The following is a 27,127-nucleotide window of genomic DNA, read 5'->3' as shown; positions in this document are numbered from 1 at the left end:
ATCCCTTTGTGAAATGAAGGCCTCAAATGGCAAGCACTGGAGGTCATATTTTCACACTGCTACCGATGATATGTGATACTGGTGGTGAAAGGCAGGGGACATCTGTTGTACCCCAAGGCAGCATGGTGTGGTGGATGGAAAACTAAGCTTAAGAGGCCTATGTTCCAGCTCAAGCTCTGCCATATCCTGGTGTTGTGGCAGAGAGACTATGAGGAATCCCTTAGAAACTGTTTCCTCACCAGTCAAAAAGAGGGAAAATGCTGCTCGCTCTCGGCACTTTTATTCAATATGATATTGGAAGTCTTAGCCAGAACAACTAAGAAAAATATATCAATAAATAAGTGAAGAGATAAGTGGCATCCACATTATAAATGAAATAAATTTGTCACTATTTGCAAATCACATTATATAATATTTAGAGAACCTTAAAAACTGCACAAAAAACATTAGAACTAATAAATAAATTCAGTAAATGTGCAGGTACAAAATCAATATAAGAAAGTTGCTGCATTTCTATATACTGGTGATGAACTATCAGCAAGAAAAATGAAGAAAATCATCCCATTTACAATTACATGAAAAAGACTAAAATACCTAAGAATAAATTCAACCAAAGAAGTGGAAGATCTTCATATTGAACTATAAAACATTGATAAATATAAGTTGAACAACACACAGATATATGAAAAGACATTTCAATTCTGAGCTCATGAATTGGAAGTATAATATTATTAAAATCGCTGCAAAACAATCCGCAGATTTGGTGCAACTTCTATCAAAATGCCAATGGTATGTATCACAAAAATAGAAAAAAAACTATTCTAAAATCTGTATGGAACAAAAAAACACACCAAATAGCCAGAGCAATCTTGAGAAAAAAGAACAAAGCTAGGAGCATCACACTCCCTGGTTTCAAGCTATATTACAAAGCTATAGTAATCAAAACAGTATGGCATTGACCTTTAAAAAAGCATAACGGAGACCCCAGAAATAAACTTCGCATATATGGTCAATTATTTTATGACAGAGAAGCCAAGAATATACCATGGGAAAAAGACAGTTATTTCAATAAATGATGTTTGGAAAACTGGATAGCCACATGCAAAATAATGAAAACTTGCCACTATTATATACCATGAACAAACATTAATTCAAAATAGATTAAAAAGTTATATATAGGGCCTGAAACCATAAAAAAAAACCTAGAAAAAAAATATAGCTCATAAGCTCCTTGACATAGGTCTTGGTGATAATTTTTTGGACTTGACACCCAATGCATAAGCAACAAAAGTAAAAATAAACAAGTGGGCTACATCACACTAATAAGCTTCTGCACAGTAAAGGAAATAATCAACAAAATAAAAAGACAACCTACTAAATGGTACACATTTTTGCTATTCATATATCCAATGAGGAGTTAATATTGAAAAACATAAAGAACTTGGACTTCTGGCTAAGATGGAGGTGTAGGTGGAAACACTGTGCCTCCTCACACAACCCAATGTAAGGACAACAAAGATTTAGAAACAAAAATATAACCAGAACACACAGAAAATTGAACTGTACCAAAGTCCGACAACAAACAACCATTCATCCAGACCAGTAAGAGGTGTGGAGTAGGCAGCTGATGGAGAGGGGTCATGGCAGGGAAAGGCAGTGGCTGCCTGATCAACCCAGGCATGCAGGCGGTGGTTGGCAGATCCCAGGTGTACAATGGCAATGGGCAGACCCAGTGAGGGGGCAAGGTGACTGGCTGACCATGGTCACACATTCACACACAGATAAACCAGGTGAAAAAACAGACTGTGAGGCAGACCGCACAGCCCAGGGCCACAGTGCTGGGGAATAAAGCCTAAAAGCACCAATTGGAAAAACTTTCAGGGGTCGAGGTGCTGGGAGAGGCTCCCAGCCTCACGGGAGAGTTTGTGGGAGAGACCCACAGGGTCCTAGAATGTACACAAGCCCACACACCCGGGAACCAGCATCAGAAGGGCCCAATTTGCGTGTGGGAAAGGCAGAGGGGACAGAAATTCGAGAGAGAGCAGAACAAATGCCATTGCTCCTCCTCTGACCCTGCCCCCACATACAACATCACAACCCAGCAACTGGGTTGACCAGCGCTGGTGAACACCTAAGCCTATGCCCCTCATACATAACAGGCGCAAACAGACCAAAACATTATGGCTCGAGCAGAACAACTCAAAGCCTCAGAGCCAATCCTTCCAAGGGACAAAGAGATAGCCAACCTATTAGATGCACAGTTCAAAATACTGGTGATCAGGATGATCACAGAACTGGTTGATTTTAGTCGCAAATTAGATGAAAAAAATGAAGGCTACACTAAGTGAAATGAAGGAAAATGCACAGGGAACCAATAGTGATGGGAAGAAAACTGGGACTCAAATCAATGGAGTGGACCAGAAGGAAGAATGAAACATCCAACCAGAAAAGAATGAAAAAATAAGAATTCAAAAAAAAAATGAGGAGAGGCTTAGGAACCTCCACGACATCTTTCAATGTTCCAACATCTGAATTAAGGGGTACCAGAAGGGGAAGAGGGAGAGCAACAAATGGAAACTTATTTGAACAAATAATAAAGGAGAACTTCCCCAATCTGGCAAAGGAAATAGACCTCCAGGAAGTCCAGGAAGTTCAGAGAGTCCCCAAGAAGGTGGAGCCAAGGAGGAACACACCGAGGCACATCATCATTACATTAGTCAAGATTAAAATGAAGGAAAGAATCCTAGAAGCAGCAAGGGATAAGGGGACAGTCACCTACAAAGGAGTGCCCATCAGACTGTCAGCGGATTTCTCAAAAGAGACCTTCCAGGCAAGAAGGAGCTGGAAAGAAGTACTCCAGGTCACGAAAGGCAAGGACCTACACCCAAGATTGCTCTATCCAGCAAAACTTTCATTTAGAATGGAAGGACAGATAAAGTGCTTCTCAGATAAGGTCAAGTTCAAGGAATTCATCATCCCCAAGCCCTTATTATATGAAATGTTAAAGGGACTTATCTAAGAAAAAGAAGATTAAAAAATATGAGCAGTGAAAGGCCAGCAAAGTCACAGTTATTAAAACCACACCTAAAACAAAAGCCAACTAAGAGGACAGCTAGATCAGGAGCGGAGCCACAGAAATGGAAGTCACATGGAAGGTTAGCAACAGGAGAGTGGGAGGAGGAGAAATGGGGAGAATGTGCAGAGAATAAGTAGCATAGATGGTAGGTAGAAAATAGGAGTAGGGCAAGAGTAGTGTGGGAAATGTAGAAGCTAAAGAACTTATGATACATGGACATGAACTAAAGGGAGGAATGGGGTGAGGAGGTGTACAGGCAGAAGGGGAATGAAGGGGGAAAATGGGACAACTGTAATGGCATAATCAATAAAATATATTAAAAATATAAAAAGAAAGAACTCATATAACTGAATATCAAAGAAACAAACAATATGACTTAAAATGAGTAGAGAATTTGAATAGATATTATTTCAAAGAAGACATACAGATGGCCAACAGTTATATGAAAAAACACTCAACATCACTCATCATCAGGGAAGTGCAAATTAAAAATATATCAGACATCACATCACACCTGTTCGAATGCTAATTATCAAAAAGACAACGAGTAACAAATGTTGGAGATAATGAGAAGGAAAAGGAATCATTGTATGCTGTTGGTGGCAATGTAAGTTGGTGTAGCAACTATGGAGGTTCCTCGAAAAATCAAAAATAGAATTACCATATGACCCAAGCAGTCCCATTTCTCCATGATTTCCCTTAAGAAAACAAAAACACTAATTTGAAAAAATATATACACCTCCATTCATCTGAGCATTATTTACTATAACCAAGATATGGAAGCAACCTAAGTATCCATCAACAGATGAATAAAGAAAATGTGGTATATAAATAAATATATCTATATGATAGAACACTCATATATCTAAATATATATTTATATTTATATAGTGGAATGATGCTCAGCCAAAAAGAATAAAATATTGCCATTTGTGACAACATGGATAAATCTTGAGGGCATTAGTCTAAGCAAAATAGACAGAGAAACGTCATAGATAAAGAGAATAGATTGGTGGCTTCCAGAGGTTCATAGTGATACATGGAAGAGCTATGTGAAGGGATTCAAAAGGTACAAATTTCCAGTTTTAAAATAAATAAATCATGAGGATGTAATGTATAGCATGGTGATTATTATTAATAATCTGTATTGCATATTTCAAAGTCGATGAGTATTCTTATAAATTCTCATCACAAGAAATAAATCTGCAACTATGTATGGTGATAAACATTAACTAGACTTATTGTGGTGATTTGTATATATTTGCAATATATACAAATATCGAATTGTTATGTTGTACACATGAAATCAAAAATGTTATGTGTCAGTTATACTTTCATGGATAAATTTTTAAAAAATAAACAATGAGGTGGTTATTAAGGATGGACATTTATTTCCTAGAGCTACTGCTCCCACGTGGAAGCAGAATTGAGTAGAAAAGAACTTCCTGCCTTTTGCCCTCATCCATCTGTATTTCCTCTTTACCATGAAAACAGGAAGTTTCACCTCTACTGGTGAATCTAGGAGTGCATTTCTTTATTCTTGAATTTCAGAACCATAGATTGAGTGCATTTGACCTGGACTGGGGCAGATTTTCTCTATGGAGTACACCTGCCAGTGGTTCAATTCATTTCAAGAGGAGGGGTGTATCAACAAATCCATTTGGCCCACCAAAACCATTCACGTTCTCAAGAGCTTATTGGTTGTGAAAAATGACTGAAAGTTGATAATATCTGCCATGATGAGTATAAAAGTTTGTAAGATCAAACTTTTCCTACATAGTTACATTAAAGAATGTAAAGTGATGTCATTCTATACTGATGAAATTTATTACTTTTCTATTACAAAAGACTTTAAATGTCTTTGGAGAAGATAGCATTCTTATATTTCTGTATTTTGTAAAGAACACATACTTGGGTTCATAAAAAAAAGATCCCCAAAGATTTGTTAATTGGTAGATGGAAGGCATGAGACAGTAAAGGCAGTATAATGCCCCCTTAATTTTCCACTTACTTGCTCCTTCTTTGTTCCCAAAGAGAAGCAGTTGTCAGCAACTGATACAATCAATGAGTCTGGTTGAACACTGACTAGGTATTGGCTCAGATTCATAATAGACACTGTGGAGATACAAAACATGAAAATTGGGTCTTGCTCTTTAGAAATACTATATAATATAGTAAGGAAGAGGAAACAGAGTCACAAACTGTGGCATGAGACAAAAAAAGAAACAATATACAAAGATGGTTTTGGTGGAGGTCAAAGAACAAGAGAACTGTGTGCTCCAGGAAAGAACCAGGAAGGAAGTGAGACTTAATGCATGAACAGAATTTTGCTGTGATACTTATCTCCAAGGTTGTGCTTAAGACTTCCTGAGGGTGCTGTATGGTTCCAAGGCAAGGTGCACTATATATCACACATTGTCTCATCAAGTTTTAAAAGTACAGCATTCTAACTCATAAAATGGCATAAGTATCAAGTGGAGTCATCTCTGAGGGAGAAAGACCATGTGGGAATCCTTAGGGGTACATGGACAAAGGCAGATCTGGTCCCATCTGCTTTGCTGAATAATGCTTACAATTTGACTGCTTGCCTATAAACTTCAGGTTCAATTCAACAATTTTATTTAGATTTCTCTTTGTAAATGAAAAGAACTAAACACTGACAAAGATTCAAATGTGAGTTAGACCCTCATAGAGGTAAAAGATAGATATATGGAATTTACTATAAAGAAGACATTATTTATAATAATATATCATACAAACCTACTTCATTCTTTCTTATTTCACATTTTTAGTTTATTTTTTATTTTTTAAACTTATTTCTTTACTTTTTTTAATTAGCAAAACTGAGTCACACAATCACTGTCGGTCACTTGATTTATCCCTTACAACTAGTTCTGCCCTTCTTCCACCAGGCAAGCAAGCCAAAAGAACAGACACCCTTGCACATAGAAAACACAAAAATGAAGATGATATTTGTAAGGAATAAGGAATGAGTGGTGTCAATGTTGTTTATTTTATGGTACAATGTGTTAAGGAAAGAACTTTCATACAGTGTACATCATCAATACACAAAGTATAATAGATGTGCTTTGGAGAGTTCCATTAAAACTATTTTTGATGCTTAAGGTGGTAGTGTAATTTAGATAAAGAATTCTCAAGAGAACATGCTTACTGAAACATACACCAAGAAAACAAATTATGTGCCTAGTTGATTTGTGGGAGACTATTTTGCCTCTTTTGAATTTCCTATATAACCAATTATAGTTACCTTTACTTTGAATTGCTAGGGAAAGATTTCTGGCTGTATGTGGAATGCAGATTTGGAATCTGAATGTTTTTCTTTTTTTCTCACAGAGTTGTCTTTGGAAGAAATTGCTGTGTAGATGGCAGAATCATACTGTGCCCACACAGTCTCATGACATTTATCATAGTATTTATTGGATATTATTGTTAATCGGTCATCATTTCCTCTTCCCATTTATCCACATTTGCACTTCTATAAGATACACATGTATTTTTCTTTTCTGTGCGTGTCTCATTGTTATTTAATAGCAATTATTTGCGTCAATTGAGAATTGATTTATTCTCATGCTCTTTCTAAATAAACTACCAAATAATATATAAATGTCAGTGGACTAAAAGTTTCAACCCATAAAAGGTGCTGAAAGGGTGACTAAATAAGAGTATACCAGGACGGGATACTCTATAGGTGCTTTGAAAGGTTGAGAGAAGTGGAGAATTAAGTATTTCAGAGCTCAGATAAATAGGATTTCTTCTTATAGCTTAACAGTCAAGGGGTCATATCATACTGTTGGAAGGAAAAGATTCTATTTATTTATAGTAAATGTTGGTATTTGTTTAATTAGCTATTTCTATTTATAAATGCCATTATTCTAAGTACACCATTTCATAAAATCTTTTATATTATAAATCCTAATGCCAAATGTAAGGAAAGAAGCCACTTATTTTGTTTTAACTGCATAAAGAAAATATAGAAGAGACCCCTTCCTTCCCAGACTGTGTAGACAATATTTGTGCAGAGGATACTACTCAATATTGGTAGAGGCAACTATAAATTGCAGTTGCTGAAACAGAAACATTAAAATTCTCAGAAGATAACTCCCCTAACTTGCAAGTCAAGAATATAAGAGATGTGTTGATGAGAAACTATAAAGAAACTCTCATACACTACAGTGTTCCTTTATGCAAGATTTCTCTTTTGCACTAGCATAGAAACATAGCAACCACACTAGAATATAAGCAGCACTTTCGGTGGACCTTGAGTTTGGATAAGGAAAGTGTCAGCCAGCATTTTCCAATCATGATCTGACTTAATTTGTTGGGATTTACTGTGCCATTGACCTGACAATAATCTAACCTAGAGATAGAATTAGAATCTCACTTGTTGTGTATGCTCTTTTAGCCTCAATATTTAGACTATGTCATGTATGTTTGAAAAAATGAAAGACTTTGGAATGGGAATGTATTAGAGTTAACCTGAAAATAGTGAAATAAAAAAAAAACAAAATTGCATTTCGAAAACAAGCAACTTGATTCACATGCCATAAGACAATATGGGATTGTGTATTCTTTAATACTAAACTAAGAGCAGAATATTTTGAGCCACCAACAAAACTAAACATGTGAGTAAGAAGAATATCTGGTTTAACAATCATTAATAAAAATACAAATGTCTGAGCTTTCATTGAATAGGAACATAACTCTGAAATCAAAAAAGACATCTTAGTATCTAATCAGTAATATACAGGGTACATAACAAATAGTGCCCCTTTTTATTACAAAGTCTTTTATTACAAAATCATAAAGCATGTAGTTCTGTAACATAACAACATCACACTCAAGTACAGCATATGACATTTCAGGTGAAATGTTCAAATTAAAACTATAAATTATTACACCCATATTATTACCCTAACCGACCACACTCAAGAAGGCATTACTTCTGCTGAACCCTGTAATATAGAACACCTGAACTGATGCAATGTTCTCAAAAGCATTCCTGGGGCTAGACTTGAATTTCTCCTGTAGTACTCAGGACTGGAACTTTTTGTAAAATTTGATAACATAAGAAATGCTCAGGTATCAACTCATAACTCTATTTTAAAAATTCCCCAGATATTCTGCAACAAGATAAGAACTCTTACACAATTTAGAAAAGGTGCTTTGAAAGTACAAATAGATTTTTAAGTTTCCCCAAATGATAAAAAAGTGATTTTTATAAATCAGTGAGGTAAAATTTCCTCTTAATCTTGAAGATAAGACCACATTACTGTGGAAATCTATTCCTGTATTTAAGAAAATGTTGCATCCTCCTATTATCATAGCTTACTAGCCTACAAGGAAAAACTTCAATGGAGTCAAGAAGCAATCATCTATTCCAGAAAGTGAGTTGTTCTCTATTACTTTGTATGAGGAGCCCTATTTAAGCTCCCAGGGCTGAACCGCATATGCAGAGAAATAGTGGATATAGAAAATGGCCTGGCTCTTTAAAGATTAAAACCAAACTCCTGGAATTATACCAGAAGCAGATGGCTGGCCAGTTTGCCCTGTCTGCTTCTCTGCCGATAAAAGTGACTGCACAACTCAGTAGAAACATGCTTTAATAGACAGAAAACTGTACTTGAAAAATAATTAAATAAAAATTCAAGATGTTCTCCAAAAAAAAAAAAAAGAAACATGCTTTAAGATGAGTAGCGTATAGCCAGCAAAGTTTTAAAAGGGTGTCAAGTGTTTTCAGTCCTGAGCAAAATCCTGGGCAGGAATCTGCAATATATGTAGGGAATCATGCTTCATTTTCCTAGAAAATATGCTGATTACTTTCCTTGCTTTCAAGACATCCCCCTTCTTGATTTTCCCATTTCTTTTAGTAGCAACCAGGCAAAATACGGGTTAAGAGCGTAAATACTAGAGTCAGACCATCTGGGTTAGAATTTGATCTTGGGCAAATCATCTAACAAGTGGAAAATTAAGTTTCTTCATCAGTAAAATGAGGGATATAATCATATCTCACATGGTGGCAGTAAAGATTAAATGACATAATCAATTTATTCAGGTTAGCACAGAAATCTAGCTTCTTACATGTTCAACAAAGGTTTAATATTATCAAGAGCATCATCATTTTATCAATCCCCCCAGTTATTCAAAACAATTTTTTCCTAATTTTTCTTCTGCATATGAGTTATTACTGCACCAGATCTTATAAAGTATGGCTCCAAACTATCTCTGGAATATGTCTCTTTATTTTATATATTGAAATCATCAATGTATTCTACCACCTTTCAAGTGGAATATGGAAGTGCCTCCTAACTGGCTTCCCAATCCAACTTGCCATCATACTGTCCTTTTAAAATAGAATGCTGGATCTGAAACCATTGTAGGTGCTAGGAATTTAAACATGCTTAGTATCATTGGCTGTGGGTGGAACTACTTTGCTGCTTTGCAAAATTGTTACATCCCATTCCACAATATAAGACCAGTGTTCCCTCTAGAAAAACTGCAGTGGTGATATGCTATGTAAGGGCAAAGTTGTGTCTGCTTTGCTCACCACCATATTCCCATGGCTAATGACAGCACAAGGCAAGCAGTAGATCCTCAGTAAATATTTGATGAATAAATAAATGATTTCATGAATGACTGGTATCACAGATGCCACTAATAACCTTATTCTTGTGTGATTAAAATTTTGGTAATTTCAGATCATCAAAGAGAGTTTACATCATTGCTTGGCATTCAATTGTATGCCATGTTCCATTTATCCCAAATTGTGATAATTTAGTCTTCATCTGGCATGTGAGAATAGGGAAGTAGTCATTTGTAAACTTGAATGGTGAGCATTCAAACATGATCAACACTGTGAGCTGAAATTAGCATGACAACCAGACCGCCAGTTTCCGAATACAAGAAAGTGAGAGACATTGATTCTAAGAAACAAGAATTTGTTGCTGGGGCCCTGGCTGGTGTAGCTCAGTGGATTGAGTGCAGGCTGAGAACCCAAGTGTCGCGGGTTCGATTCCCAGTCGGGATACACGCCTATGTTGTGGGCCAGGTCCCCAGTGGGAGCCACATGAGAGGCAACCACACATTGATATTTCTCGCTCCCTTCCCCCCTCTCTAAAAATAAATAAACAAAATCTTTAAAAAAAAGAATTTGTTGCTGGGAAAAAGAGAGTACAAGGAAGAGTATAGCCAATGAGAATCATGTTTTAGTGGATGGAAATATGTCCGCTACTGGTTTCAGCCCAATAAGCAAGTAGCAGATTATATTTTAAAATAAAAAAAAAACATCTGGGAACTATTTGCCCTTCCTGAAATGGACATTAACAATGGGCTCCTTTATTATTCTAATACAGTATTACTTATTTATATTGAGAGGGTACCAGCCATAACTGCTAACTTATGTCCTGCATCATGCATGTCCAATGGCAGCAAAGACAGAGCAGTATTGGTGATATTCCTAAAAGATGACATGGCATAAGCAAACAGGCAATGGTCATATTTTTCAAAATCCAACAGAGAAGTTAGATGCCAATTGGTGTAACTATTCTCAGAAGTCTGACTTCAGATGTTTGGACTTAAGTGGCTCTAGAAGCTAAAAAATAATTGAAGAATTTAAAAAATAGATTGTTCTTATAACCTTAAAACATGGGCATGTTACAGATTAAAATAAGAATCCCAGTGTACCAACCATTTCACTCTCCTATAACTTCATAATTGAAAAGATATATCCTCCTCCATTACCATAAATGATCCTCACAGCAACAGGATGAAAATATTTCACCATTAGCCATGGCCAAGTGGTTCAGTTGGTTGCAGCATCATCTTGTGCACCAAAAGGTTGTGGGTTCAATTCCCCATCAGGGAACATACCTGGGTTGAGGGTTCAATCCCAGGCTGCAGCAATCTCTCTCTCTCTCTCTCTCTCTCTCATCAATGAAACACATCCTGCAGTAAGGATTTTAAAAAATATTGGACCATTCTACTGAAGAAGAAACTAAAGTTCAAGAAGATGAGGTGACTTGCTCAATGTCACATACACAGCAATTAATCATATAATCTTTGATTGTTACCAGAGTTTTAGGTCTATCTTTTTAAAAAAATATTTTATTTATTTACCTTTAGAGAGGAAAGGCAGGAGAGAAATATCAATGTATGGTTGCCTCTTGTGAGTCCCCTGCTGGGAACTGGCCTGCAACCCAGGCATGTGCCCTGACTGGGAATCAAACCACGACCGTGTGGTTCGCAGGCCCGCGCTCAATCCACTGAGCTACACCAGCCAGGGCCTGAGGTCTATCTTAAAAATGGATATAATCCCTGCCCTTCTGCCTGGCCACATTTTAGGGAAGATACACTAAAATATGACATTACTATCCCTTGCATTTGGTTGGTAAACATGTAAGAGAAACAGTTTATTCAGCCACCTGTGTGATGTGGATAACAGGGCCAGACTAATACAGACTCTAAAGTGATATGTCACAAAGGTGATTTAAAAAGAAGGTACCTGTAATAAGAAACATCCTAGGATGTTGAGATTTCCTCAGATTACACTAAAGGTTTCCTGGTAAATGTTAAATATAATGGGCAGATTTGAACAAAGAATATGTGAAAGAACACAAAATGCCAATATTTTTAAGCAAACTCAAATCTCTGACCATATGTAAAGCACAGGCTCCCCACTGTTCCCCTCCATCTACCTTCTCATCTGTGGCCTGTCTGAGAAAATGAAGACTGTCTTCACAAAGCTCCCACAGTGGAGACAGGTCACAGACTTCAGGGTAGCCTCAGTGGGAATACCTCCAACCTGGCATTTATTGGAGAGTTGGGTGGTGACTCTGATATTCCACTCCCTTTAGTAAGTATATAAGTAGATGTGGGATTCTCTAGCACAAGGTAGATCCTTTTTTTTTCTTTCTTTTTTTGCTGAGTATTACTGCTTTTGCAAAATACACCACTCTCCTGTCTTTGGCAGCAGGACTATTTATAAACTCTTTACCACTACCAGCCCCAGTCATCAACCTCTAAAGCATGAATTTTATGGGGTGAGGTTCTCTATCAGTGTCTCCAACCAGTAAGAATGCACTGAGAAGAAATAGCATGATTACACTGGCTGCACGTGTAAATGTTCCAATAATGATTTATAACTCAGTTCTTTGAGATTATTGTTTGTTTCCCACCAGAGTTGGGTTAGCATCTAGCTGAATTCTGTATCCTCCATGCACACTTCCACCTCCCTAAACACATAGGTACATTCATACTCCTGCTTTTTTTCCCTGCAGATTTCACAGCTGGTGGCTGAAGAGAAACAAGCTTTGGGCTGAATTCTTACTTTGGTTTCCCTGACCAGGGAGAGTGAAAAGATCTGGATTATTTCAGGAACTTAATGTGAGTTTTCCATCATCCTCTGTGTCTCATCATGTCTTGTCTGCAAATGGGAAGTGGAAGAGGCATGAGTCCTATATTCATGATTTATCATAGCTCTAGTTTGGGAAATTAAAATCACAAAACACACACCAAGAAAGAAAAAAAATTAAGAGAAGGAACCAAGTAACTATAAACAGGCCCTGTGTGTTCTTTAAAGGGAAGTTATTATTATAAAGAAACAGAACAGTCATAGAACTGTGCTGTTCGGACTTGGGTGGGAGCAGAGCTGAGGAAGCTTGGGTTTCCGCCAAGTTAGAGTTCCCGGCCCCGTGGGGGGCCAGGCCCAAGTTTGAGAAAACAGAATCAAGGGTTAGGGGCTATTGTAACCTGCACAGAAGCAGAAAGACATGACAAGCAGGGTTCCTTCCTCTCTTGTTCTTATCTGAGGGTACAGACGGTGGGTGTGAGCACGCCTGGAGTGCAGGTGAGGCATGCTCAGCCCCAGCTGGCCAAGGGCTCTCCTCTTGCCTCACTGACAACCCCCACTCCCATCCCAGCACTTGGACCCCCTCCCGCTCCTCCCTCAGCCCCTCCCTGGGACCGCCCACGGTCTCCCACCCAGCTTGGGAGTGCGTCATAAGTATCCCCAGACTTGGACTTGCGGCAGCAGAAGGCAGAGAAGGGAGAAAGTAGGTGCTGCTAGGTCTAGCGCGATCTTCTCCACTTCCAACCTGCAGCCCAGGACGCTGATTCGAGCCGCGCCTTACCGCGCTGCCCGAAGATTCACCATGGTGAAAATCGCCTTCAACACACCCACCGCGGTGCAAAAAGAGGAGGCACGGCAAGACGTGGAGGCCCTTGTAAGCCGCACAGTCAGAGCTCAGATCCTGACCGGCAAGGTAGCGGTACCCACTCCACTCCTGACTGCCTGCTAGGGTGGGGAGGATGGGAAAGGGGTGGTTTTGGGGGGAAGAAAGTGGAAAAGTAATGAGGACAAAATGAAAGTTACTCCTGTGTTCCTGAACCGTCCCCTCAGTGCTTTCCCTCAGTTTGATCTGTCTAGTTGCTCCACCTTCTGCTTGGCCTGCCCCACGCCCCTTAGCATCCCGGCACGTTGTGCCACGTTCCGTTGGTTCTAGCCCACGCTGTACATCTAAGGGCTATGTTGGAGCGAGTTTAACGAGAATCCCTGGGACACAATTTCCCTAGGGAACTTGTACGCAGTAACTGGGGATCAATGCCATGCACACCGCCCAGTCCCCCGCTCCAGGGGCCCACACAGTCTCCATAGGGGCGGAGCTGACACTCAGGGTGATCAAGGGCAAGAGATTTAATTCTTCTTTCTTTCCTTTTGACATGTATGAAGTTCTGTGTATCTGTCTTTCTAGGAGTCATGAGTGTTTGCATGGATACGATGGAGTAGGCGAAAGGCCGCTATGACTGGAAGCGATATGGGTTAGGATAATATGTGTTTGTGACTCCCTGTGTATATTTTCAGTTTCTCCCTGGTGTTAAATATTCTGCAAAGGAGCTGTCAAAATTCAGGTTGCTCTTAGAATTCGGGATGTTCACAGTACCCTCCTACTGCAAGATTATTTTATGTTTTCGAAGTGGAAATTCCTAAAGAAAACACTCATGTAAAAAAGAAATTTAGTTTTTTAAAATATATATTTCTTCTTTCAGTGCTTCCTTTTTTAGCGAAATCCCCTCTAGCCCTCCTCCTCCATAGAGAGAGCTGTCGCACATCCAACTTTGTAATTTAAGCTTCTACCATTGCCAGGAACTGGGGGAATTCGCCCCCCCCATGTTAGCCATTATTTATTTAGTTGACTTTCTAGTTCTTTGAAAAATCTGTTTTAAGTCTTTGTAAACTATTCCTCATTTCCCTCAGTAAAATCTCAATGTTAAAAGGCATAAACGTATTTTATTCTTGTTCTATAAAATCTGCAGTGTTGTAGTTTGTAGATCTGCCCTAACTTGTCTTGTTTTTGCCATAAAGTTTTAATTTTTGTGTTCACAGTTGAGATTTGAAAAGTGTATTGGCTGAATCCAGAACCCATGTATTAAAACTGATTATGCATACAACTTGAAATGCTAGTGTGCTTATGAAGAATTTTTATCATACAAACTTTCAATATTTAACCAAACTAGCTTTTGTGTATTATACATTTCAAACTCAAAAGTTGCACCCCCTTGCATTGTTGAGGTTTTGATTAAATGGCAGTTCAAATATGTAATTGTCTTACTTTGTAAGTGCAACATGGCCAGATTTGGGGGAGGTGTAATTAGACTTCAGTAGTTAAATATAGCCACACAATAATCTCTTTTTTCCCTCACCACCAAAAACTTCATGACTTGTACTTGGATTCAGTTAAAATGGAAGTAATACCTCTGCCTAGTCTGTGGTATGATGAAGAATAAATAAAACTGAACATTTGCACTATGATTATATTTCTTTGTTAGGTGTTTGAGAAGCTCTCACTATATATAAGACATTGATTTAATATTTGACAAATTATATTGTGATCAGCTTGTCAGGCATTCAGCACAACAGAATAGTAGGTCAACAGTTATGTACAATGACTTTAAGATAAGAGAAATTAGGGTGACAGTCCACACCACCTTGAAACCCTACAAATTTAAATGAAAAAAATCTTTATTTCTAGTATGGTGGAAAATTTTATGAATTTGAGACTCTAATACTTGGACTTTGCTTAAGGAGAAATAAAATTGCAGGGCAAATTGCTCTTTTCATATCTCAGTGAGGAGAAAACAGGCGATTATTTTCTCTGAGATTTTCAAATTAAGTCACTTTGTTACTCATAGGTAAGTCACTTCATCTTTCTAGATCTCAATTTAGTCATCTAAAATATAATTTCTAAGCCTCTAGTTCTAGATTACAATGATTTACAATCATAATATATAGTTCTGTCATCATAATGTTAATATTAGGTTAGATTTTTTAATAAAAGTAATTTAAAATTTCTGAAAACTATTGGGACAAGGAAAAGCTTTCAAGGTTTATAAAGTATTAATGGAGGGTTTGACTTTAAGCAAATTTAGCTAAGAAAATGTGGATACCAAATTTCTTTGAATTTTAAAGAAAAAACATTTTTTGACAAACCAGTTATCAAATGATTGCCTCTCCTTAGAATCCATGCATTTATTTTCACCATTAATGGAAGATTAATTAGGACCCATAAATATTATAGTAGTTGTCATGGAATAGAGCTTATAGCCTTAAAAACTAAAACAATCCTATTTACACACCAGTCTGCATGATTTAACCTCTGATTGCCAGAGACTAGATTTGCTGACTGTTTATTCTACCCTTGAATAATAACACTGCTTAGGGTATATTGTGATATTTAAGAATGGGGTTGGGGGACTCCTTGGTCCACTGCCTAAGGAAAGGTACAGTGTTGATCAGTTACTTCTTTGCTTTGGTACTTTCTTGTTCCAATTCTTAAATAAATAATGAATTTGACAGAATGTTACAGTCACTATTACACACAACTTTTGTGTCTCACTATACCAAATGCTATATTTTAAAATAAAGTCTTTTGCCCATAACATGGGAAACATTGTTTCATTCATGCAATATACAGCTATAAAGCATTGAGTGATATTAGGAAGCATACTTTCTCATTAAAATTAGGAGCATTATGAACTGTTTCTTGCCTTCAATATTTTAAAATCTAAAATAGGGGCCAATGGCATATACCTGCCTTATAGAACTCTTCCTATAAAAACTTAATTTGAAAAAGCAGATTCCTGAAAATCAGTTAATAGATCAAGGGATATTTACATTTAAGTTGGCAAACAAGTTGATTTACAAAAAATAATAAAGAAGCATAATTGTATGCCAGAAAGTTACCGATTACATCATTGTACAATTCCCAAAAGTAATTACTTCCATTTATTTAAAGAGGATAACATTGCACAGAGGAATAGTTATTTCAGCTGATTCTAGAAGTGTGTATTTTGAAATAAGTTAATATTTATATTTGGGTTTGGAAATGCCAGGAAGAAAATAAATGTAATTAGAGATTTTCATATGTATTAAACATCAGAAATTGTCTTGAAATGATTTTAGGCTAAGATGACATCTTTTAAAAGTATCTAGTATTCCAAGAGAGGAAAATTGTACAAAATAGCAACTATGTATCTAAAAGTGTAATCTGGTTTTTGTTTTTCTTTCACTTTTTAATAAATAGGAGCTCCGAGTTGCTACCCAGGAAAAAGATGGCTCCTCTGGGAGATGCATGCTTACTCTCTTAGGCCTTTCATTCATCTTGGCAGGACTTATTGTTGGTGGAGCCTGCATTTACAAGTATTTCATGCCAAAGGTAATACAAATTACAATTCTTATCACTTGGATTTCTAATTGCTATACATTTAGCAGCAACCTAAATAATTCTGTGTTCCTTACCAGAGAAATGAAGTTTTAAGGAAAGACTTCAAATTACCTTCAGTTTATTAAATTGTAATCAACAGTCTTCACCTTGCCAAATATTACAATAAATTCATATTGGCATGAGAAATGATGCAGATGTTATGGTGATGAATATTAGAAGGTTTTAATTCTTCCTTTTTGTCTTTTAGAGTACCATCTATCGTGGAGAAATGTGCTTTTTTGATTCTGAGGACCCAGCAAATTCCCTTCAAGGGGGAGAGCCCTACTTCCTGCCTGTGACTGAGGAGGCTGACATTAGAGAGGATGACAACATCGCCATCATTGATGTGCCTGTCCCCAGTTTCTCTGATAGTGACCCTGCAGCAATTATTCATGACTTTGAAAAGGTGCGTTTTTCATTCCTATAGGTATTTTTGATCATTCTATTTTTTCTTAATTCATTGATAAATATTAAATTTGTTCATAACTGCACATCTTCATCTTTTTTACAACAAAGCATTGTTTATTCGTTTGTTACTAAAAATACATTAGTTAATTTTGAACAGATGTAGCTGCCTATTCTAACGGCATTTGGAAAATCTGCAGCATTGATACTTTCTACATTAATTATACCTTTTCCCCACTCCATAACAGGGCATGACTGCTTACCTGGACTTGCTGCTGGGGAACTGCTATCTGATGCCTCTCAATACCTCCATTGTTATGCCTCCAAAAAATCTGGTGGAGCTGTTTGGCAAACTGGCGGTATGTATTTTGGATGTCAAATTTTAATGTAACCATTTCCAAATAATTTTGCTTCCTCATTTATAAAATTAAAAGTTAGAGCCCAAACAGTCCATTTCATTTAAACAATTTTCAAATAAAAATACACTCTGAACCTAAAACTGCTGTAAAATAGTTTATTTCAAAAAGTATATCTGCTATTGATAAGGATTTAGATAGTGATTTAAAGAATTTCTCATTTCAGTCTTTTTTTAAAAATTTTTAGAGTGGCAAATACCTGCCTCACACTTATGTGGTTCGTGAAGACCTGGTTGCTGTGGAGGAGATTCGTGATGTTAGTAACCTTGGCATCTTTATTTACCAACTTTGCAACAATCGCAAATCCTTCCGCCTTCGTCGAAGAGACCTCTTGCTGGGTAGGCAATTTATTCCTTCTTTCACCCCATGTTATTGGGACACTGAAGGAGAGAGAAGGTGGATTGGGGGAAAAAGTGGAGAGCAAATCTACAGGTATTTGTAGTTAACACACAAAAATTAAACAGCCACTTTTTGGTGTGCCTTTTCTCACAGGTTTCAACAAACGTGCCATTGATAAGTGTTGGAAGATTAGACATTTCCCCAATGAATTTATTGTTGAGACCAAGATATGTCAAGAGTGAGAAGCACCAGAAAAAGAGAATTCTTTGTAACAAGAAGTCAAAGATTTACAATATGACTTCAACATTACATTGTATGGGATACAAAAGATATTTACTCATGCATTTACTCTATTCCTTATACTAAAATAAAGGGGGGGGGGGTAACGCTACTAACCACTGCAAGCTCTTGTCAATTTTTAGTGTAATTGACATTGCTTGTTTGAAACTGAAATAATTCTTACGTTTTTCTTATGAATTTATAGGGTTTAGTTTTCTGAAAACAGCATGAATATGTCCTAACATTCTGACAATAAATTCCATCCTTTGTGTTCTTTGTTAAGTAAGATCTTCACTCATTCACAAGGTAGAGCATGTTTTAAATTTAAATATGTTTTTGACCTTTTTCTGTAAAGCATGTCAAATCTGTTATCATTTTTAAGTTTCAAAAAATTTTGTGGCAGCTTCCCTGAATTTTAAAAATTACATCTTTGCATTTCTTCTTGGCTCTCAGTAATGAGTATGACTTATATGTGAAAATTTTTATAAAGAAGTCATTTTCACTAATGCAGTTATTCTTTATCTCTGATATCTGTATTGTGAAAACCACAAAACTGTAGAAGTGCTAAATGCTGTAAGGAATTTAGGTTGTATGAATTCTACAACCCTATAATAAATTTTACCACAAATAACCATTGTCTCTCACTTTCAGTATACTTAGTATGAACAATTAGCATTACTCATTTAGCTTTGGTGTACCTGTAATAGATCTAAAATTATGAGCTTAACTGTTCCCTTGCTCCCACCTTTACCATTTATAAATTATAAAATCATATATATTTTACTTCTCTTTTGATATTATATCAAGTACTCTTTTGTAAATACCCCATAATTAGCATATATGGAAATCCAACTATTTAAGATCCTCAAGACCATAGCAATTTCAAACTTTTGGGGGGATCAAAACATTTTATTGAGGGTTGAAGTGCTTAGAGAACAAGATCCAATGTCCTCAGCCTGGCCGGGATCTCCCCAGCTTCACCACCACCAAAAGCTCAAACTTCTTTTTTTTTTTTTTAAATCTTTTTTTCCCAATTTTTTATTTAACTATTTTTCAAGTACAGTTTTCTGTCTATTACTCCCATCCCATCTCACCCCCCAATGCTCCCTCCTCCCTCCCTTTTCCACCCTTCTCAGTTGTTGTCCATGTATCCTTTATATATGTTCCTCTAAATCCCTCCCCTATCTTAATATGTGTTTCTTTTTCATAAAAAATAATGATATACACCTATGATAGGTCACTAAGAAATAACTTTGAAGATGATGTTGATGACTTCTAATAACTTAACATGCTGTGGTCATTACTTATTTAAAAATATAAATTTCATGCAAAGGGGACTAATACTTTATACTCTTTCTCTCATGTTAGGTTAAAAATTTTTCCTTATATCATTGACCACTTGCTGGTTGTGACTACTGATTAATTTCAGTAGCCAAAACTGTACCTAGTCAAACCCATAGTCCTAAATACTTTTTTCCAGAAAAGAAAATATATTAACTACATTTTTAGAATTATTTCTTTTTAATTTTTTGAATTCTAAATTAGTTTCTATACAATATTATTTTGTATTAGTTTTAGTTGTACAGCATAGTAGTTAGACAACCATGTACATTACAAAGTGATCTCCCAATATTACCAGTATCCAATTGGCACTATACAGTTATTGCAATATCATTGACTGTATTTCCTATGTTGTACTTTACATTCCATGACTATTTTATAACCACCAATCTGTACTTCTCAATCCCTTCACCTTTTTCATCCAGTCTCCCAATCCTTGCCCTCTGGCAACCATCAGTCAGTTCTATGTACCTATGAGTCTGTTTCTGTTTTGTTTGTTAATTTATATTATTCTTTAGATACCACATATAAGTGAAATCATGTGGTATTTGCCTTTCTCTGCTTATTTTATTTACCACAATAACCTCTAGCTTCATCCATGTTGTTGCAAATAGTAAGGTTTCATTATTTTTATGGTTGAATAATATTCCACTGTATATATGTACCACAAATTTTTTATGGATTCATCTACTGATGGGCACTTAGGTTGCATCTGTAACTTGGCTATTGTAAATAATGCTGCAATGAACATAGGGGTGCATATATTCCATTAACCACATATTTAACTTTAAGATTTTAGAAATAATATAATAACACAAACCTTAAAAATGAGAAAAAGACTTCCAGCCAAGATGGAGGTGTAGGTAGATACACTGTGCCTCCTCGCACAACAAAAGAAGGACAAAAACAAATTTTAAAAAATAAACAGAACTGCCAGAACATCGAACTGTATGGAAGTCCAACAACCAAGGAGTTAAAGAAGAAACATTCATCCGGACCAGTAGGAGAGGTGGAGATGGGCAACCAGGGCAAAAAGGACTCAAGACGAGGTGGCAGCTGGAGGACAAAGGTGGGCAATGGTTGGCAGAGTGGGCAGTCCCACACATGCATGCGGATAAACTGGGAGGAACAATAGGGGAGTGAGACAGACCAAACAACCCAGGGTTCCAGAGTGGGGAAATAAAGCCTCAAAACCTCTGATGAAAAAAAAAACCTGTGGGTGTTACAGTGGCAGGAGAAACTCCCAGCCTCACATGAGAGTTCACAGAAGACATTCACAGGGTCCTAGAACTTACACAAACCCACCCACCCAGGTCTGTACCAGAAGGGCCCACTTTGCTTTGTGGGTAGTGGAGGAATTAACTGAAAGCTGGCTGAGAGTGTAGAAAGCAGCATTGTTCCCTCTCAGACCCTTCCCCCACATACAGTGCCACAACACACTATGATGCATTGCTCTGCCCTTGCGAACACTTAAGGCTCTGCCCCTTAGTATGTAACAGGTGCATGGAGACAAAATAATAGCACAAATGAAGGAACAGATCAGAGCTCCAGAAAAAACACAACTAAGTGATTAAGAGATAGTCAACCTATCAGACGCAAAGTTCAAAGAACTGGTAATCAGGATGCTCACAGAATTGGTTGAGTATGGTCGCAAAATTAAGGAAAAAGTGAAGGCTAAGAAAAATAAACAAAAAATAAATAAAAATGTGCAGGGAAACAACAGTGAGAGGGAGGAAACTAGGACTCAAATCAATGGTTTGGAACAAAAGGAAGAAATAAACATTCAACCAGAACTGAATGAAGAAACAAGAATTCAAAAAATGAGGAGAGGCTTAGGAACCTCTGGGACAACTTTAAATGTTCCAACATCTGAATCATAGGGGTGCCAGAAGGAGAAGAACAAGAGCAAGAAGTTGAAAACTTATTTGAAAAAACAACGAAGGAGAATGTCCCCAATCTTGCAAAGGAAATAGACTTCCAGGAGTCCAGGAAGCTCAGAGAGTCCCAAAGAAGTTGGACCCAAAGAAGCACACACCAAGGTACAACATAATTACATTACCCAAGATGAGAGATAAAGAGAGAATCTTAAAAGCAGCAAGAGGAAAGGAGACAGTTACCTACAATGAAATTCCCATAAGACTATCAGCTGGTTTCTCAAAAGAAACCTTGCAGGCAAGAAGGGGCTGGAAAGAAGTATTCAAAGACATGAAAGGCAAGGACCTACATCCAAGAGTACTCTATCCAGGAAAGCTATCATTTAGAATGGAAGGGTAGATAAAGTAATTCCCAGATAAGGTCAAGTTAAAGGAGTTCATCATCACCAAACCCTTATTATATGAAATGTTAAAGGGACTTGTTTAAGAAAAAGAAGAGGATCTAAAACTATGCACAGTAAAATGACAACAAACTCACAACTATCAACAACTGAACCAAAAAAAAAAAAACTAAGCAAACAACTAGAACATAAACAGAATCACAGAAATGGAGATCACATGGAGGGTTATCAGTGGGAAGGGAGGTAATGGGAGAAAAGGTACAAGGAACAAGTAGCATAAATGGTAGGTAGAAAATAGGGGGAGGTTAAGAATAGTATAGGAAATGTAGAAGCCAAAAATTTACATGTATGACCCATGGACATGAACTAAGGGGGGAGAATGCAGGTGAGAGGGGGTCCAGGGTAGAGGGGAATAAAGGGGGGGAGATGGGACAACTAATAGCATAATTAATAAAATATATTTTTAATGAGAAAAGATTCTATGATTAGAAAACAATAATAGCTGAATGAAAAAAACAATAAAAAAATAACAGTAGCTGAAAAATTCAAGAACTGATTCTTCATAAAGAATGAGAATATTTAGAAGGAATTTAATAAGATTAGATACCCATTTCTTATTTTGAAATATGTATAAAAATTAAGAAACTGGAGATACAATTCTTACAAGTTTATCTTAAGTAGTCACCATCATGGATAATGGTGAAACCAAAGAAAGGAAGCTGTATATTGCACTATTCAATGTTGTTTTAGACATTACAGCCAATGTAATAATGTGAAACAAATAATAAGTATCACTGTTTAAGGAAGGGGAGTGAAATTATGTTTATTACCATAAGTTTTATATAAAAACACAAGTGGATTAATTGAAAACTTTAAAAATCAGTAAGAAGATTTGGTATAATATAAACAAAACCCAATGATTTTTCTTTATGTCACAAACAAGCCATTAAAAACTTATTGCAGGTAAAACAAATATTCTACTAATGGAAGCAACAGAGACATATAATAATATCAGCAAGAAATGTGTGAAATTATTATGAACAGAACCACAAGAATTATGACTTAAGAATTATAAGAGTTGAGTAAATGAAGTGGGAAGAAAGATCATTACAAATAGATAAATAGTTCACCAATTAAATTTATTGGTTTAACCCCTTCCCAATCAAGAGACCAAAAGAATTGTTTTTGGAACTTCACAAAATTATTTGATGGTTTATCCAGAACCATAAATAGATGAAACTAGCTAAAAAGAGCAATAAAACAACAAACAGAGTAATTGGAAGCAGGTTTTATTATATGAACAACTTTAGACCATAGTCAAATCTACAATAATTTTAAAGGTGACATTCACACAGGATAAAGAATATGGTACCAAGAAAGAGACTAATACGTAAACGAACAGGATCCTAGAGGAAATTCCATGCAGTGAGATGCATTGTTTATCAAATTGTGTTGGTAAAAGTGACTAAATAAAAAATAAAGCAAATGTTCTTTATTGTTACACTGTGAAACAACACAAGGCTAACGCCGCAAGTATAACCTATTATACATTTTTTAATTTTTTAAAATTTATCTTTAGAGGGGAAGGGAAGGAGAGAGGGAGAGAAATATCAATGTATGGTTGTCTCTAGTGCGTCCCCTGTAGGGAACTGGCCTGCAACCCAGGCATGTGCCCTGACTGGGAATCGAACTGCGATCCTTTGATTTGCAGGCCCACGCTCAATCCACTGAGCTATGCCAGCCAGGCCTATTATAAATTTTTACAACTAATAAATATTTTGAAAACCTTCAAAACCTAGATAGAAAACCTTCAAAGGCCCTAAAAGTGTAACTGAATAAAAACTAGATGCTGGAATTTGTGAGCAATTGATATGTGACAGAGACCAGCTCTCTTCCATTATTTGTCCACTCATTCAGAACCCAGGGTCTGTATGAACCAGAAAAGTAGGCAGTCATCTACCTAAAAGATGATGTGTAAAGCACAGTTTTGGTTTTCATATCTTGTGCTATTTTCCCTTTCTATCTCTTTGTCCACCCACACATGTTAATTGATTGAATTTATTTATTTGTTCATTCACTCATTTGCCATGCATTATCGTAGGCATTGGGGATATGTACACTTGTGGACAAAACATACACAGGCACCACCCGTTGAGCAACTAGTTCTCTGGGAGGAAAGATCCTGTTTTTTCAAGTAACTTCACTATTCTGTTATAAAAAAATAGAATGCTTAGTAGAGTTTATAACCAGAGGGATGCAGTCCTGGATTATTAATGAAGTCTTAACTAAGAAAGTAAAATTTGAGCAGAGAGCTGAAAGATGAGTAGTATAAATGAAGCAAGTGAAAGGAGAACATTTCAGTCAGAAGAAACTGTGAGTTAAGTACCTGAGACAGGAAAGAGTGTGGTTGTTGGAGAAAGTGAAAAACAAAAAGGTGGAGGTCACTGAATAAACCAAACAGTATGAAGTTTGAAAAATAGAGTCCAGAGTTCCAGCCAAGATGGAGGTGTAGGTAGAAACCCTTCACTTCCTCACACTACCAAAAGAAGGTAACAACCAATCTAAAATCAATAAACACCCAGAAGTGCCAGAAAATCAAACAGCATGGAACTCTGACAACCAAGGAATTAAAGAAAAAATCAATCAGAACAACCAGACCAGTAAGGCGGCAGACCTCTCAGGCAGACCAGCTGAGAAAAACCTCAGTGAGTGGACAGACCTTGGGGGCAGGGCTGGCTACAGCAATGCAGCAGGCCACAAGGGCTGTGCAGGCGAGGCTGACTTAAAAGGAAACAGACTCAGAGTTGATACAGTGGTTGCTACATTGGGAGAAACTCCCAGTTTCACAAAAGGGTCCCAGTAATAGTGGGCTAGGGACAAGCAGGCGAGCTGCATTGTTCCCTCTCTGGCCCCGCCCCCACAGGCAGCCCTGCAGTGCAGCAAAGAGAGTTGCCCTGCTAGGGTGAATACCTAAGGCCCCGCCCCTTACAACTTATCAGGTGTGCTAAGACAAAGAAATACGGCCCAAATGAAAGAACAGAGCATAACATCAGAAAGAGAACTAAACAATGAGGAAATAGCCAACCTATCTGATGAATAATTTAAAGCTCTGGTAATCAAAATGCTCACAGATCTGATTGAGCTTGGTAGAAAAATGAAAGAACAAATGAAAGATACCCAAAATGAAATAAAACAAAATATTCAGGGAGCCAACAGTGACAGGAAGGAAACCAGGATGCAAAGCAATGATTTAGAACAAAAGGAAAAAATAAACATCCAACAGGAACAGAATGAAGAAACAAGAATTTGAAAAAGTGAAGAGAGTCTTACATACCTCTGGGACAACCTGAAACACTACAATATTCGAATTATAGGGGTGCCAGAAGGAGAAGAACAACGGCAAGAAATTGAAAACGTATTTGAACAAATAATGAAGGAAAACTGTCCCAATCTACTGAAGGAAATAGACTTCCAGGAAGTCCAGGAAGCCCAGAGGGTCCTAAAGAAGTGGGTCCCAAATGTACATCATCATTAACTTACCCATGATTAAATATAATGTAAGAATCCTAAAAGAAGCAAGGGGGAGGGAGACAGTTACCCTACAAAGGAGTGCCCATTAGACTATCACCTGATTTCTCAAAAGAAACCTTGCGGGCAAGAAGGGGCTGGAAAGAAGTATTCAAAGTTGTGAAATGCAAGGACCTCCATGCAAGATTGCTCTATCCAGCAAAGCTTTAATTTAGAATGGAAAGGCAGATAAAGTGCTTCTCAGATTAAGTCAAGTTCAAGGATTTCATCACCACCAAGCCCTAATTATATGAAATGTTAAAGGGACTTATCTAAGAAAGAGAAGGACCAAAACTTGTGATCCATAAAATGACAACAAGCTCATAACTATCAATAAGTGAACCTAAAAGAAAAGAAAAACAATGAAAACAAAAACTAAGCAAACAATTAGAACAGAGACAGAACCAGAGAAATGGAGATCACACGGAGGGATTTCAGTGGGGAGGCGGAAGGGAGGAATAAGGAGGAAAAGGCACAAGGAAGAAGAAGCATAATTGGTAGGCATAAAATAGATGGGGAGAGATAAAAATGGCATAGGAAACAGAGGACTCAAATAACTTATATGTACAACCCATGCACATGAACTAAGGGGTGGGGGGAATGCTGGAGGGTTGAGAGGACAGGGTGGCGGGTGCGGGGGGTAAAGGGAGAAAAAATTGGAAAAACTGTAATAGCATTATCAATAAAAATACTTTAAAAAATGGAGTCCAGATCATGTGAGACCTTATAGTGATATCAAAAGATTGACGTTATTCTTTTTACTTTTTTATTTTATTTTTCAATTACAGTTTATATTCAATATTATTTGGTATCAGTTTCATGTGTATAGAATAGTACTAAAACAGTCATATACTTTACAAAATGGTCCTCCCAATATTTCAAATACCCATCTGGCAACGTACATAGTTATTACAATAACATTGACTATATTCCCTATGCAATATTTTACATCCCCATGACTATTTTATAACTGCCAATTTATACTTCTTAATAGGAAACCATGGAAAGGTTTTAATCACAACCATGGAAAGGAACAGATTGGTATTTTTAAATGACCACTTTGGTTGCAGTGAGAAAAATGTACTAAACCAGGACAAAAGAAGGGAAAAGTAAGACCTGGTAGGATGCTTTTTCAATAGTCCAATCAGAAGATAATAATAGATTGGACTGGGAAATGACAATGGTAAAATAAATAAACACAGGAAATTGAGATATATTTTTAAAACAAAATTGGCATGTAGTTGTGTGAGTTCTTTATATATTTTGGAGATATGTAAAGAGTGTCAAAGGGTTTGTCATTGATGACTCCCAGGATTTGGTTTATACACTTGTATAAAGAGTAACATGGCTTGGCCCTGCAGATCCCAGAACTTGCTCATGGGAGGTAGTGGGAAATTAATACTTGATGTGCCACTCAGGGTCTCAGCAGAAAACACATGGCACTCTCAAACAAGATAATAAAAAGATATTAACAAAAGGACAATTTATTAAGGTATAACAAAGGTTATTAGTCATAATCACTCTCAGTGAAACTCACTGGGACTAGAAACACTCAAGAACCCTAGCTTTGAAGATACAAAATGAAAGAATGATTCCCAGAACCTGGAAAGGCTAGCTAAGATTTTCTCTAACAGTAGCTGACTTTTGGTGAAAG

General features: G+C 36.9%; 1 protein-coding gene and 1 long non-coding RNA gene across 3 annotated transcripts in view; one reads left to right on the top strand and one right to left on the bottom strand.

Annotated features, from left to right (window-relative positions):
- Positions 1-27,127, bottom strand: part of LOC118996758 (uncharacterized) — a 193,660-nt gene that overhangs the window by 60,848 nt on the left and 105,685 nt on the right. The window lies entirely within an intron of this gene.
- On the top strand, positions 13,055-18,921 carry ITM2A (integral membrane protein 2A). Of its 2 annotated transcripts, none has more exons than XM_037060314.1 (6): positions 13,055-13,356; positions 16,672-16,803; positions 17,060-17,257; positions 17,505-17,615; positions 17,860-18,010; positions 18,165-18,921. In XM_037060314.1, the coding sequence occupies exons 1-6, from the start codon at positions 13,243-13,245 to the stop codon at positions 18,251-18,253; spliced, it is 795 nt and encodes a 264-aa protein (XP_036916209.1). In that variant the 5' UTR covers positions 13,055-13,242; the 3' UTR covers positions 18,254-18,921. The 2 variants fall into 2 exon arrangements, with proteins under 2 accessions (XP_036916209.1, XP_036916210.1); XM_037060315.1 differs by having other exon boundaries at positions 13,059-13,353.

This window comes from Sturnira hondurensis, unplaced genomic scaffold, assembly GCF_014824575.4.
Source record: "Sturnira hondurensis isolate 20B ecotype Veracruz unplaced genomic scaffold, ASM1482457v3 Scaffold0011576, whole genome shotgun sequence".
NCBI lineage: Eukaryota > Metazoa > Chordata > Mammalia > Chiroptera > Phyllostomidae > Sturnira > Sturnira hondurensis.
Note: the sequence above shows the minus strand (reverse complement) of the source record. Positions and strands in the feature narration are given on the sequence as shown.

Excerpts from the sequence above, each read along its gene's own strand:
- ITM2A (XM_037060314.1), top strand. The coding sequence starts at position 13,243 with ATGGTGAAAATCGCCTTCAACACACCCACCGCGGTGCAAAAAGAGGAG. Across the intron at positions 17,258-17,504 it reads TTATTCATGACTTTGAAAAG|GGCATGACTGCTTACCTGGA; the intron begins GTGCGTTTTTCA and ends ACTCCATAACAG. Across the intron at positions 18,011-18,164 it reads TCGAAGAGACCTCTTGCTGG|GTTTCAACAAACGTGCCATT; the intron begins GTAGGCAATTTA and ends CTTTTCTCACAG.